The sequence below is a fragment of the Triturus cristatus genome, chromosome 9 (genome assembly GCF_964204655.1).
Source record: "Triturus cristatus chromosome 9, aTriCri1.1, whole genome shotgun sequence".
Taxonomy (NCBI): Eukaryota; Metazoa; Chordata; class Amphibia; order Caudata; family Salamandridae; genus Triturus; species Triturus cristatus.
In genome coordinates this window covers 377,358,398-377,373,639 of record NC_140592.1, presented here as the reverse complement: position 1 = coordinate 377,373,639, position 15,242 = coordinate 377,358,398, and the positions used below count along the sequence as shown (strand labels likewise).

Sequence of the window (15,242 nt, the reverse complement as noted above, 5' to 3'; positions counted from 1 at the left end):
ACTTGCATTGTGCTATGTTGACTTTTTGTGCAGGTCATCAAGCCCCAGACGGAGGAGGAACGTCATTCCCTGTCTCTGCTTGTGGAGCCGTGGAGCCTCCTTGTTCTAAGGGATGATATGTATGTGAAATATCTCCATGGGATCAAGAACGTTTCTTCCGATGTCATCACAGAGAAAGTAGCTAATGTGGCCTGCTGCAGCGCCAAACCAGGAGAGATGCTAAACAGAGGAACCCGGGTGTCCCTTACTATCCGCCACGTCCCAAAGGTGTTAAAGACAACTATCATCTTAGGAAGAAGAAAATGAGAAGAGAAGTATGCCTTTTCACCTTAGAATCTGAAGCAGTTGGGTTTTCTTTAATAGTTTTGAAAACTCGTCAGTACTTCACACTGCAATCCTAACTGGTTCAAGGTCCTGCCAGATCCAAACACAGAGAACTCATAAGCCACTATGGTGCCTCTTGATCTGGGCACTATCAGTGAGTCCTGCAGTGGAGTGAGACTATATGCTGCCTTCTTGACCAGACAGCAAGCTTTCTTTACATAGATGAACATGGTATCATAGTATATGACTTTGATCTGCAAAATGGACTTCAACTTGATTCACAGCCGTAGAGAGTAACACATTGCGCCAATGAAATGTGACTAGGAGTCTGAGCTGTCCCCTTGTTGGACTCAGTGAGGAGAAAGAAGCCATACAACTGGGCTGTCAGCATCAGGATACATTGGACATGCAGTAACCTGATTCATTTAGGTCCTGAAAGAGATGAGATTATACTACTGCATTCAAGTTGAAGCTAGGAGAATTCTAGATACACATTGGCTGTGACAATCTGAATCTTCTTGGAGTGGATCCTAGATCAACCAGCTATGCTCCAGGTAAAAAAAAAACACACCATACTTGCCATTGCACATTTCACCAGAGTTTTTGAGTCACCTACGGCACAGCGCACTGCATCTCACCACTTAGAAGGAAACCATGGAGCATTACAGTGTCTTGGAGTGGGTGAGGGCCTTACAAACTGTCACTGCGGTGAGTAGGAGGCCTTTGGGACTTCCCATTTGAACTCAATCGAATCTCCTTATAGTGACACAAAACCTATGGAGAAAGCCAGCAGTTATTACTTGAAAAAACGAACAGTTTGGAGAGTTCTGGTTTTTGCACAGTATGTTGAAATGTAAATATGCTGAATAAAGACAGAATATGAGCGGCGTTAGATAAGATATCATTGAAAACGATAACATAATTGCCAAGAGGAACAAATACCCAGATAGCTCTCTCAGATTTTATTGTAAATAGTGCTTGCAGAGGGAGAGAGATACTATATTAAGAGCAGAACTTTACAGTGGAGAGGGAAGATTTCTGGATTGCGGCTTCCACTGAGGTTCTAGGAAAGCCCTGGGGACTGAGAGCAGAAACTATTCAGGGGTGGTTTGGCATTGGGACTGGGATTCTGTGGCAATTATGCAATTTTTGGTTTTGAGTATGACTGGGTTCTTGTATGTGTTCTTTCTGCTCTGCTGCCTTCCTGATGTCCCTGTATGAATCCCTGCAGAATGCCTGTACCTCACTGCACCACAGAACTGAGATCTAACAGGCAGCCTAGTTATGGATTATTTAGGGATCAAAGAGCTGTACCATATTGCTGCTCTCTTTTCTTTCAGGCTGACCCTGTATGTTTCCTTCTGATTGAACTGTCATCTGCCAGCCCCCTGGAAGTGCTGCACATTGTTTTTGTTTGCTCCCCATCAGAGCTCCAGGCTCTACTAGAGGGGAATAGGTCCACCAAAGTGTGCTCAACTGCTAATTGAAGGAACTTCTTACCAGGCTGTCGGGAGAGAACAATATTGATTTCTTATGTATAATTCCATCTGCTTTTATTTCTGTAGACATGGAGACGAGATTTTAACTGCCCTTGTACAACCCTGTTGCCTTCCTTGAATTATTGGTGTAACACAATAGCAATAACATCCACACCCTAGTGGTACTCTAGGTTTCAATGTTGGTTTTAATAGTTGTTTTGTCAAACAGAACTTAAGGTGGGGATTCCCACTGTGAACTAAAAGCAAACATTCTCCCCTCTCACACTTTGTAACTTCCCTACCGTAATACTGACCCAGAGCATGTAGTCCACCCTTCTCCCCTCACTGTTCACCGTGTCCGGCACCCTGCTAGTATGTACTTCTCATTGTTCAGCAGACCCAGAGCCAGGACATGTCAAGCATCTGTTGTCGTCATTCAGTGATGTCAGGACAGGGCCCCAAATTCTGTTAAACTTCTGAGCCTCCCCTTTCAAATCTTAAGCTATTTTCTCATTTACAGGTAATCACTAGAGCTTGTGGAGCCACAGTTCAAGAGTCTGTGCCAGTGCGTTAGCTCACAGTCCCAAACTTTTTTGTTAGGCTGCTCTTAATAGGTGGGAAATTATTTTCCCTTTAAACAAGTGTAGTAGGTATATTTTGGCTACTGCGGCCCCTAAAATGATTGGCACAGAGTTTCTGTCTGCCTTTGTACCCTCAATTCAGGATACATTATTCAGCAAATCCCCTAAGAAGTCCTTGAGTTTAGGGGATGTCCATAAAATGTGCATGATTGTACCCAGTTCTCCACATAAAATCCAGCAGAATGTAGGGCGTATATTTTGTATAGTATGTTGTCGTGCTGGAGTATCATATCAACGTTTAAGCTTTTGTAAAGCATTTCTTTCCCTTTTGTGTGACGTGTGAAGTTATTCTCTCATATATAAATGGTGTCCCAATGTTTGTAGTCTAGTATGAGATTAACGTCTTTGCCTCATTGCATCTGATAGGCAAAGCTTAACTGAAGGGGTTGAGCATGGAGTATAGCATAGACTCTAGAAGTACCGTGTTGTTGTGAGGGTTTGCAGACATCTTTCAAAAGTTGTAAGTGGCCATGTGGCTCCCTCCTCTATGCAGGGTTGTGTGACACAGAGCCTGAGTTGCAGGTAACTGGAACCTCTCTTCCTCAGGGATCTGACATTTAGTTTTGATGTTGTCAATACAACAATTTCCCAAATTCTGGTAGAAGTCGCAGAGACAGAAGCATCCCTGTGTTTTCAATGTCTTGAAGGACAGTCCTATCATATCAGGGGGAAAAGTCAGAGTTGTCCAAGACAGGGGTCATGGAGAGTGGTATGAGGTAAGGCGTAGGTTTCGGACTAAAGAAACAATCCCAGTGATACTCTGTTAATATGTGTGTAGATTCTGACATCTTTGCTTCTTCGGTACCCACAGGGCATCTCCCAGTGGGCGGGCTGTTAACTTTTGGTCTATGAAGCCCCAAAGCTACTCAATCATGTAACATTCCTGTGTGACTTCATAATAGTGGTGTAGATTGGGCAGACCAAATCCCTGCTATCTGGAATAAACAGGGTAGGGTGGTTATTTTTGGGTAACTTTCAGTAGAGGCAGCAGGAATCAGTCTTTGCCTCACAACTTACTTTGTGGTAAGGTTCCCACTTTCGCTTAATTTGCCATCTGTTTAGTGGTTCCTGCATATTTTTTGTTTCCTTTTCCTGCCTTGTGTTTTCTTTGTAAGACTTTCTGCCATTTGTTCAGTTTGTAAAAGTTTCCTGGCAGTTTCATCTTTGCCATCACTCAGCTGATTCCTGTGCTCCCGAACCTCCAGAGGGTCGCCTGATGCTGTCCCAAGTTTTGTATTCCACCCATTCTCTGGATCTCTAGAGCATTGGGTTGAGCATACAAACACACTAATTTGACTGATATCAAGACTTACTTGTATATAGTAATGATTTCCTTAAAGCTACCATAACTATACAGTGACTCTTTTGATCGAATGTTTTTCAACTGTTAAACTCTATATTGAGTCTAGTAGAGGTGCAGCAGCAGTGTTTTGATTTGTGTCTCAAATCCCTTACTCTCACCTGCATCTGGAGGGGTCACGGTGGTGAGCTATCACTCTGAAACAAAATTGAGGGGAGGCGTGTTCAAATTTTATAAGAAGCTTTCTCGAGTACACCAGTTCTGCCAGTCCCTGACAAAACCACAGTGAGATTGAGCTGTTGCTAGCCTGGGTCTTATTTTATAAGTCATGGAATCTGAAATAAAGACTATGTTGGTATCACTAATATTAGCTCCTCTTCCATTGAGGCCAATTATCAACCCATTATGGCCCTTCCTGCAGTATCCAAGATCTGAGCAAAATATCTAGCCCATTGACTCACCATCCTGAGTTACTTGAATTAAAAAAAAATATCTCAACACTATACTTAACAATAAAGGCACAGATATTGATGACAAAAGTATTGCAGAAAAAATATCTAAAATATAACAATATATCAAACAAAATAAAGAAAAAACTATTATTGCTTACACATTAAAACGTAAGGAACATAACAACAATCAAGAAAAACAAAATATCGAACACCGGAAAATCAAAAATCAATATAATTCTAACTATAATAAACAATATTATATTACACATATAAAAATAAGTTAAAATAAAATTAATATACATTAAATGTATTACAAAAACACATAACGTTTACCATAAATGCAGCAAACTAGTCTCCAACCAACCAAGAAAATTAAATTTGAATAACCCCTAACAAGTAGTATCTCTTTCCAACTAAAGGAACAGTGGAAATAGGCCACAAAAATGCATAAAACATTCTTCCTGAAAAAGAATTACAGCAGTGTTACTAAGCCCTATTGGAAACCAATAGAAAAAGACTTCAACCCTTAAACCAACAACTAAATACTACAAAAAAGTAAGTTTGACAATAAATGAAAACTAACAAATGTAATTATTCACTAAAACTATATTAAGATAGCAAACAATTAAAACTATGCTTCATGTTTACATCTCCAAGTTACATGAGAAAACAATACAAAAAGGAAAAGACATTCAAATGAACTGAAAATAAAGATACAGACAACGAATTACTTGAAATACAAAAAAGACCTCCTTAAAAGGAAGTGTTGTAACCAAAGCACAAAACTAACAGTTAAAACAGGTCTGATTTACTATTCTCACGCCTAACTTACCCATGTTGGGAAACATGTGAGACTGGGGGGGAGGGAGAGTTTGAGGGGTTCATATTTACTATTCAAACTCCAAACTTAACCAAATTGTGGAAAGTGTAGGAGTTAGAGTGTGGGTTTGATTTAAGATTGGGATTGTCAGATTTACTATTCCAGCTCCAAACATCACCACCTCGGCGAAAGTGCTGACCTTTTCCGGTTCAAATTTACAATTCCACCTCCAAACTAAACCACATAATGGAAAGTGGTGAAGTTTTGGGTGGGGCTGGAGGTCAGATTTACAATTGTCACAGCACACTTGACCACATTTTAGAAAGTGTTGGACTTTTGAGGGAGGGTCAAATTTACTAATCCCACTTCCACTGTCACCACATTGGGGCAAGTGCTGTACTTTTAGTTTACAAAACTAACTACTCCCACATAGTTATAGTGGCCATTACACTAAAAGTAATACATTATAGAAAACCATTTAAATTATCCCAAAAGTACACCACATGATATAAATAAGGTAGATTGGGACAACCACCTAAACTTCTAACAACAATATTACTGTACCATGAAAATTGAGAAATATAAATAATTAAAATATTTGTATTATTAAAAAGGTTAACAGCATTTTTAATTTTAATTCCATAGAATTTAAACATCCCAATGAAATAAAATAAATTACTAAAACACATTTAAAAACAAGAAATATAGTAAGATTAATGAAATCCCTTTAATTTAATTTTAAAAATAAATTTAAAAAAAATCCATTTCAAGAAACAATTTTTAGAAACTTTTTTCCAGAAAAACATACATAAAAATGTTCAAAAAGGGGGCGTGGCCAAGATGGCGGGGTGAGCGGACGCTTCCTCCCGTAGCTCCTCCGGCCCGGCCAAGCTTGAGCCCTTTTCTTATGCTTTTCTCCCCCCGCTGAGGCTCAGCGTGGAAGAGGAGCGTGGCGGAGCACCTGGTGCGCACGTTGTTGCCGTTTTGGTTCTGATCGCCTCGGGGGAAGCCCCCAAAAAGTCCGATCGAGCTAGAGGAGCGAAGGAGGGCCTGAGAGGCGGAGCGCATCGGAGTGCTGTCCGGGCGCCTCGGCTGGGCCTGGTGCTGAAAGTTGCGATCTGGAGGGAATCTGGCCCGTCGCTCGACGGAGGGTGAAGGAGCCCTGCGGGAGGGGACCCGACGGTGCAGAAGACTTAGGACGGGTGCTTTGGCACTCAGACCGGTGTCGGCGACACTTCGCACTGTGTAGGCCCCTGTCCCTTGGCCGAAGTACGGTGGACTCTCTGTTGGGGTCGGACCATCTGGGCCCCTGCGTGTGACAGACTGAAACCGGCGGTGGAACCTATTTGATTGCTGTGCGTTTTGGGGGCCCCGGTGGTGTCGCCGGGCCTGGTCGCTCTGCCCTGCCTCGCCCTGCCGCCATCTTGTCCCCGTGGGATCAGTGGTGTTGGCCTTCGCCGGAGCCCTTGCTGGCGGATGTATGTGACCGCCGCTGCTGCCGGGCTGACTTTTTGGGGGCTGTGCTGATGAGGAACCCCCCACTGTAGCCTCCATTCCTGTCTCGGATGGGCACCCGCGGCTGGCGGTGACCGGGCTGGACCGCCATTTTGTCACCTGTGACGCAGCGACCCTGCTTGTGGGGGGACACCCACGTCGAGTGCTTGCCAGCAGCTAGGCATCCCTGGGGCAGCTGGACCAGTGCCCGACCGTAGTGCTTGCGATGTCTGGAAGAGGAGGCTCGAAGAAGGGGGACCGCACCCTGCCGGACATGCTTGGCAGGGCCCAGCAACTGCGGGACAGAACACAGCCTTCGCCGGGGACCTCCCAGGCCTCGGCGGACGTGACTGGGGGGGAGCCACCCGTCACGAGGACCTTTATGGAGGAGCTGTTTAGCTCCCTCAGGGAGGACTTCCAGACACTGAAGCGGGAGGTGGCCAGCGAGGTCCGGGAAGTGCGCAGGGAAGTGGAGGGCCTTGGCGAGCGCGTTGAAACGGTGGAGACGGAGGCCCAACGCCGGGAGGAGGAGATAGTCCATCTTCAACAGGACGTTCTCCGCCTCCGGGAGCAGTGTGTTGAGCTCCAGGCCCACTCTGAGGACCTTGAGAACAGATCGCGGAGGAACAACATTCGAGTGCGTGGTGTGCCGACTGCAGACGAGGGGTCCGATCTGGGGAGCTACCTGCGGGACCTGTTCCGAGAGATCCTGGGGGAAGCTGCGGACTTCCCCATTAGCATTGATAGGGCACATAGGGTTGGCCGGCAGCGCCAATCATCGGCACCTCCACCGGACATTCTGGCCTTCCTGCCCGATTTCCCGCTGAAGGAACGCATCATGACTGAGGCCCGCAGGAAACAGCCCCTGACTTTCCGGGAACGGCCGGTGGCGCTTTACCAGGACCTCTCCGCCATCACGCTGCAGAAACGCAGGTCCTTCAGGATTGCCACTGACTTTTTGCGCGAACACGAGACGCCGTACTCTTGGGGTCATCCCTTCCGCCTGATCTTTCGATGGAACGGGGTGCTACACCAGCTACGCTCCTTGCAGGACATTTGTGGAGTCTTGGGGCTTACGGCGGCGGAGGAGGAAGGAGCTACACCGTCGTGGAGGGCCTCGGAGAGACGGAGCCGGCGGTGGTCGGCGAGGCGACGATCAGCGGCCAGCGCAGGGCGTCCTGATTCCCCTACCATCAGGGCGGACATGGCCGACGCTTTGAGGGCGGCGGCCAGGGACTCGGCCGGCTCCACCGGCGTGGCCTTGACGGCCTAATACACACTCCGGGGGGAGATGCCTTTAGCTTCTTTAAATGCTGGGTGCGGGGCGGGGGGGTCGGGGGGAGCGGCTGGAGGTGAGTGGCTGGACGTCCACTTCGTTCTTTTCTACGGACTTGCCCGTTTTGGGGCTTGACTGGGACAATGGGGGGTTTGAGTTTGCGTTTGGCTAGTTGCCAGGGTTGTGTTTTGGGGGGTGTAGGGGTTGTTCTGGGGTTGGGGAGGTCCCGTCCGATGTTGTCCATGCCCACGCTTGGTATGTTATGGCTTGTCCTGTGCGGCTGCCCCGCGCGCCCCACCCGCTGATCCCCTGCCCATTGCACGGCGCTCCCGATCCCCGAGAGGAATGTCGGCCCTAAAGGTAGTGACCCTTAATGTTCAGGGTCTGAATAACCCCGTGAAGCGCAGAGCGATCTTATCTTTGCTGGAGGGGACGCAGGCGGACATTTGCCTTTTACAGGAGACCCACTTATTGTCCCGGGATTGCCATAGGCTGCGCTCTGCTAAGTTCCCTACCCAGTTCTTCTCCTCGGCAGCGAACAAGACGGCGGGGGTAGCCATTCTTCTAGCGAGCTCCTTTAGGGGGGAGGTTTTGTATAAGTGTGCTGAACAGAAGGGGAGGCTTCTTGCGTATCGCATGCGCTTAGGGGGCATAGCGTTTACGGTCGGCTCCGTTTATAGCCCAAACGACCACCAAGAGCGTTTCCTAGACTCCGTGTTGGTGGATGTCACTGCTTCCCCCGACCGCCATGTCATTGTGGGGGGGAGACCTTAATATTGTCTTCGATTCTGTGATGGACAGATCGGCGCAGCGCTTCCCGCAGACGGGTGAACTGTCCCAGGCTGTGAAGGCCCGGATTGCGGAAATGGACTTACACGACCTTTGGCGCTCCATGCACCCCACGGATAGGGACTACTCTTACTTTTCACACGCACATCGAACCTACTCACGGCTGGACTACCTTCTGGTGAGTGGACCGATGCATGCCGCTGCCACGGCGGCGGACATCGGGGTCCTGACCTTGTCTGACCATTCACCAGTCACCGGCGTTTTCCAGTGGCCGGCGGCCTCCCCCTCTCGGGGGGTGTGGCGCCTCCGGGATACCCTTTTACACAAAAAGTCTGTAGTGCAGCGTATTGGGGAGGTCATACAGGACTACCTAACTCACAATAGCAACACCGACACTTCGCAGGAGACACAGTGGGCGGCATTGAAGGCAGTCCTCCGGGGGGAATTTATCTCTATCTCCGCAGCCGAAAATAGGGAGCGGCAACGGAAGAGGGACGAGCTGACCGTTCAGGTCCGGGAGCTTGAGCAGGTCCACCGACGCACGGGGGCGCCAAGGGTGTGGAGGCAGTTGAAGGCTGCGAGGAAGCTCCTGTCGGCATTGGATCTTGATAGGGCGGAGTATGCTGCCTTGCGCTTGAAACACGCCTTCTACACTGGGGGGGACAAATGTGGCAAGCTTCTAGCACACCGGCTCCGGGTCACGCAGCAGCGTGGCGTCGTGAGGGAACTGGTGGGCACGGACGGGGTGGTAGTCTCCGGGGACGCAGCGGTAGCGGAATCTTTCCGCGGCTTCTACGAGGCGCTGTATGCGGAGGAGCCCTCCTCGCCACGGGACGCCGAAGGCTATTTGGAGTCGGTGACCCTTCCGGTGCTGGATCCGGCTCAGGCGGTCCACCTGGAGCGGGATATCCATGTTGAGGAGGTGATTTCCGCTATCGCGCGGCTGAAGCATGGTAAGGCCCCGGGCCCGGACGGGTACACGTCTTTGTTTTATAAGACTTTTTGCACGGCTGTGGCCCCTGTCCTTACTCGGCTATTTAATTCCTTTTCCGAACCGGGAGCCATCCCATCGGATCTCCTGAGGGCGACGGTCGCGGTAATTCCGAAACCTGGGAAGGACCGGGCCCTTTGCGGTTCGTATCGACCCATCTCGCTCTTAAATGTCGACCTCAAGTTGTATACAGGGATTCTAGCGTCCAGGCTGGGTCCACACCTCCCCGGATTGGTGGAGGCGGACCAGGCTGGCTTTGTACCCGGCAGACAGACGGTTGACAATACCAAGCGGGTGGCGCATGTTCTGGAGAAGGCCTCGCGGATCCCGGGGGAGCGGATGTTGCTGTCCGTCGACGCGGAGAAGGCCTTCGACAGAGTTCACTGGCCGTATCTCGAGCTGGTTCTCAAGAAATTGGGAATCGGGGATAAGTTCCGCACCATGGTATTCAACTGTTATAAGCATCCTTCAGCGTCGGTGCGGGTCAACGGGTGCAGCTCCGGTGGATTTGCCATCGAACGCGGCACGAGGCAGGGCTGCCCCCTCTCGCCGCTCTTGTTTGCCCTCTACATGGAGCCGTTTGCTCAGAGGATTCGCGATAACCCGGATGCGGTTGGGGTCCGGATGGGCCAGTATGTCCACACTGTCAGTCTCTACGCGGACGACGTCCTGTTGACCTTGGACGACCCTAGGAGGTCGCTGCCTGCTTGCCTCCAGGAACTAGACGCCTTTGCCTGTGTGGCCGGCTTCAAAATGAATATGAGCAAGTCGGTGGCGTTAGACGTGTCCCTGGCTGCGGACACCAGGAGGGACCTTCAGCGACTCTTCCCCATGCAGTGGTCCTCCTCCACGGTGCCATACTTGGGGATTCTGCTGGCGCCCACATTACCGGAGATGGTTACGGCTAACTATGCCTTCCTCAGCAGGAAGATCAAGGAGGAGCTTGGTCGCTGGAGCAAAGGCCTACTGTCCTGGTTGGGGCGAATTGCGGCGGTTAAGATGACGGTGTTGCCCCAGATACTGTATCTTTTCCGGGCCCTCCCTCTCCAGCCCCCGGTGGACTGGATACGACAAATGCAGGCTGACATCTCCCGCTTTGTCTGGCAGGGCCGCAAGCCACGAATGAAGAGGGTCCTCTCCACGCTTGCTCCGGAGGCGGGGGGCCTCGGTATTCCAGACCTCCGTAAGTACTTTCAGGCGGCACAGCTGCGATATTTGGTGGAGTGGAGCAGGTGGGAGTCCGACAAACACTGGCTCTTTCAAGACCAGGCAGTGGCGGGCCGCACTTTACAAGAGGTTCCATTCTTGCGCCGCGCGCACCGCCCCCCTAACCTTTACGCTTCTTTTATTACGCGGGTCCCCCTGCGGGTGTGGGACGCAGTCTGTGAGGCTCGGAGCCTCACCACCTTCCCTTCGCCGTTCACACCCATAGTGGGCAACCCGGACTTCTCCCCAGGGATGGAGCCGGGAGTTTTCTCCCATTGGGTGCAGGCGGGCTGCAGGGTGCTCTTCCAGATCTATGGCCCGGAGGGAGTGATTCCGTTTCAGCAACTCCGCCAGGAGTTCGGCCTGACGGAGCTGGACAGATTGCGCTACATGCAGGTTCGGCATTGGGCCCTCCAGCCCCAGGTGCGTGACACCGCGGCTCGTCAAATTACACCGTATGAGAGGTGGCTGGCTACCCGGACCTCTGACGCTAAGCTAATTACCGATCTGTACAAGTACCTACAACCCCCGCCGTTTCACTATTACAATCCGGGGAGGGAGCGCTGGCACAGGGAATTGGGTAGGACACTTAGCCACAAGGAATGGGACAAAATTGCGTATCGGGCGCGGCACTCTGCATATCACACGGGCCTTACGGAGACCTTCACTAAGGTGTCCACTTATTGGTATTACACCCCGGAGCGACTGTATGAAATGCATAAACACACTGACAAGGGGTGCTGGCGGGGCTGCGGGCAGGAGGGTACCCTCTCACACATTCTTTGGGATTGCCCCGTGCTGACCGCTTACTGGAAGGAAGTTTTGGATGAGGTGGATAAGCACTTTGGGATAGAGCTGCCGCGCTTCCCGGCGTATGTCCTGCTGGGCCTCCCCAATGACCTAATGTACCCACTGAAGTCCCGCAGGGGCAGGCAGATCGCGATTGCGCTGGGGTCTGCGGTCCAGAACATCCTTATCCACTGGCGCACCAACACTGTCCCCTCCATCACGGGTTGGTTGCATAGGCTTTGGCATGTGCTGGGAATGGAGAAGCTGTCGCTCACGGTGGCGGGGGAAATAGACCAATTTGAAGAGCTGTGGCAACCCTTTCTAGCGCTGCTGTCCACCGAATTCCGGGAGCTCACCTGTCCGAGGTATCTTAGGCTTCTCAGGCTGACGCCGCCGGTGATCCCGGCGGACTAGATCACATGTGAGACAGAGGCCTCCGGGGGGGGGGGGGTGCGGGGCGTCTTGGTGAGGACTAATCTGACGCGGGACCATAGGACGGGGGGGGTGGGGTATTGTTTTTTTTTTCCTTCCCCTTTCTTTACTGGGGGTTTGGGGGATGGGGGGGGGGGTGGATTGTGCTTTGTCAAGTTGCTGCTGGCTTTCATTGCTCAGATTTGGGGTGTTGGATATGCACGCAGGGATTCCACAGTTTGCATTTCTAGCCTTTCATTTACTGTGCTTTTCCCCTGGCCCATCGAGCTATCCATCGACAGCCCTCTTGAGTTGCACCTTTTTTCTTTGATTGTATTAAATGTACCCTAACCTCCTATCCCCCTCCCCCATGGTTTGTTTTGTTTCAATAAAAACGTTTTAAACATAAAAATGTTCAAAAATATAACAATAAAATTAATCTGTTAAAAACATACACATAAAAATATTTTTTTTTACATAATTCTAAATTATAAAAAAAAAAATCAAATTTCATAAAACAATGATATATTATTCTTTCTATTTTAAACATTATAAACATTTAGATTCAAAACGTTAAATGTACCTGTCCCCCTATATCCCTATAAACCAAACATCCTGCTCCAAAAGTTACTATACAAAACAAATTTAAAAACAAATCAATATATGAATGCAAAAATAAACTTAAAACTTATAAATTGCAATGATCTAACACAAAACAATATTTTTAACAACAATATAGAAATATTTTTTTATAACATCAATCTTATCTGTGATATTCTACCCCACAGGTTTTGTGATATCACATTATTTCAATAACGATATATGTGTCTCACAATATTCTTTCCATGATATTTTGTTGAAACACCAGTAGTAAGGGTGGGACCATGCTTTTCGGGTGTGACGTGCTGTGGCCTATGCATATGGTTCTGGCATCCTCTGTGGTGTCCACGAATGAGAGCCTGGGTTTACTTCATGATAAAGCTCTCTCTTTGCGCCCCCCTGATGAAGGTGGTGACTCCAGTTGCGGCCGGTCCACTGGGGCTGAGGGTCCACCCCCTCACCTTTTGCCCCTCACAAACAGTGTCTATCAGGCTGAACAAAGGTCAGCCTGACAGACACTGTTCATTTTCAGGTCAGGCAGCCAGGAGCCAAACATGCGACCACAGGTATTGTAGGCCCCTGTGGTAGAATCCAGTACTCTATCCATACTCGAATATTCCAATGACTGCGTCCTTAGGCTGACACGTGATATCATTAAGAAACTCCACTGATAGCAGAATAGGTATTCCAGGCTTCTGCTTGATTTGATTTGCAGAAGTTGCATGTCTCCGAATCACATCCTGTCGATTGGCTTATATTCTCAGAATGTGTTCAGTTTGAAGGTCTATGTGTTGCCAATCGGGCCTCTTTTGGCACAGGGCCTATGTACTTTCAGACCAGGCTCTGCCATTATGTCCACCTTCTTGGTCTAGCCTAAGCCTATGTATAGAGGCTTTGTATGCATTAGTTTCTTATCACCAGTGTTCTTCCTCTTGTCTCATTTACTTCTCTTTTCCATTTTTAACACCTTGATACTTCCAGGTAACAATATGCTCATAAATATTTTACTCACGCACTTTCTGCTTAATGTGTAATTGTAGTAGGAGTTCTGTGTAGTTTGAAATAGAGATGCGTAGCTGGTTGTCAAGGGAGGTAATTATATTAAGAACTCATTAAACTTTACTACATAAGTGGATAGAAGATAAAAGTATGTTTTACCAGTAGTGCTATTGGTTCTTTCTATAGGTCACCCAGAGGTAAATGCAGCAGTGTATTGTGAGGGGTAAATGGGTCCTTCATTTCCCACTGCATTAGGCCTTTGTTGGTATGGAAGAGGGGAAGCCAGGCACCCTCATCCAGCCACTCCTGCATATTGCCAAAATGTTGGGATCTGCAGTAGAATGTTCTGTGGAGTAACCCATTAATGGCCTCAGGGTCTGTAGCCCAGGTTCTCTTGAAAAGTACTGAAGTTTGAGGCAAAAAGCCACCTTGACAAGGGAACTGAAAGAACACTGTCATTTTCATTGGCTACCAACCCACACCCTTTAGGCCACAGATTGTAATCTATTTCATGGAGGATGGAAACTATGTGCTGATGTCTATTTTTTATTTAATCCAACTGGTGAGCTTCAACATAGTATACTAATGGGACCAAAAGTGCAAAAAAATACCTTGTATCAACCCTAAACTCCCCAAGTTACCTCTAAACTGCACGTACAGATGCACCAAAGACAGCCATCTTACTCCTTTTTTCTTGAATAGCATGCTGGCAGAATATCTTGATTTTATTCAGCATTGATCAAATGTGAATAGGATCACTATATATGCAAATAGATTGGCCCAGATAACTTTTATGTAGATAGATGATTATCAGACTTAATAGCAATTGGAACGTTATTGTGCAGTCTGATGTGCTATTCCTACAAGTAACATGCATTCTAAGTCTTCTTTGCTCAGCATGCCTTAGTGCCCAGCATGAACGGTAACTCAGACCTTAATTTTAAGTTAATGTCTCTTCAGTCTTTTCCAAAATTCAAAAACATGGTCAATTTGTCAAAGCTTGATACAAGTCAGCTCCAGAACCTAGAGGCCATCCCAGAAATTGAGCAACCTTCTGTGCTCTGTTTCTTAAGTGGCGGAACAAGCAAACTGCTGTGGTCAGTAAGCAAAGAGTTTAACTAACCAGTTCGGCTATAGAAATTCTGGAGCTTTCCAACAGATACTGCAGTATACCATACACAATCTCGCACAGTGGATCACCAACTGCGCCGACAGCCTTGCTCCACTGAAGAACCCCCCACGCAAGACCAGCAACAGGAAAACCACATGGTTCACCGACGCCCTCAAAGAAATCCTGCCGTACTCTCGAAAAAACCTGGCGCCACGAACGGACGACAGAAAACATGACAGCCCTCAAGAACGCCACTCACGAACACCACCAGCTGATCCGCACCACCAAAAGGACATCGTTCAAAGAGCGGCTGGACATCAACACCCACAACAGCAAGGAACTCTTCAACATCGTAAAAGAGCTCTCCAACCCCAGCGCCAGCAACAACGACATCACACCATCGCAAGACCTCTGCAACTCCCTCGCCACGTTCTTCTACCGCAAGATCGCAAATATACACAACAGCTTTGACGCCCAGACTCCGCCTCCAGCCACCAAACCAACGACCCCCACCACCACCCTCAGCGCCTGGACCCCCATCAGCACAGAAGACACCACCCA

General features: G+C 48.7%; 2 protein-coding genes across 5 annotated transcripts in view; one reads left to right on the top strand and one right to left on the bottom strand.

The window, feature by feature from the left end:
• ALKBH6 (alkB homolog 6, nucleotide demethylase) overlaps positions 1-1,212 on the top strand; it is a 77,297-nt gene extending 76,085 nt beyond the window's left edge. For both annotated transcript variants that reach the window (XM_085625214.1, XM_085625215.1), the window contains exon 7: positions 34-1,212. In XM_085625214.1, the coding sequence (XP_085481340.1) occupies positions 34-306 (273 nt within the window). In that variant the 3' untranslated portion in view covers positions 307-1,212. The remainder of the gene's footprint in view (positions 1-33) is intronic.
• LOC146797986 (uncharacterized) overlaps positions 1-15,242 on the bottom strand; it is a 284,680-nt gene that overhangs the window by 140,070 nt on the left and 129,368 nt on the right. Inside the window, exon 3 of one of the 3 annotated variants that reach the window (XR_014968578.1) lies at positions 345-1,098. The exons of the other annotated variants lie outside the window; for them this stretch is intronic. The gene's annotated coding sequence lies outside the window, so the exon portion shown is untranslated. Of the gene's footprint in view, positions 1-344; positions 1,099-15,242 lie in introns of those variants that run through there. 3 annotated transcript variants of the gene reach the window in all.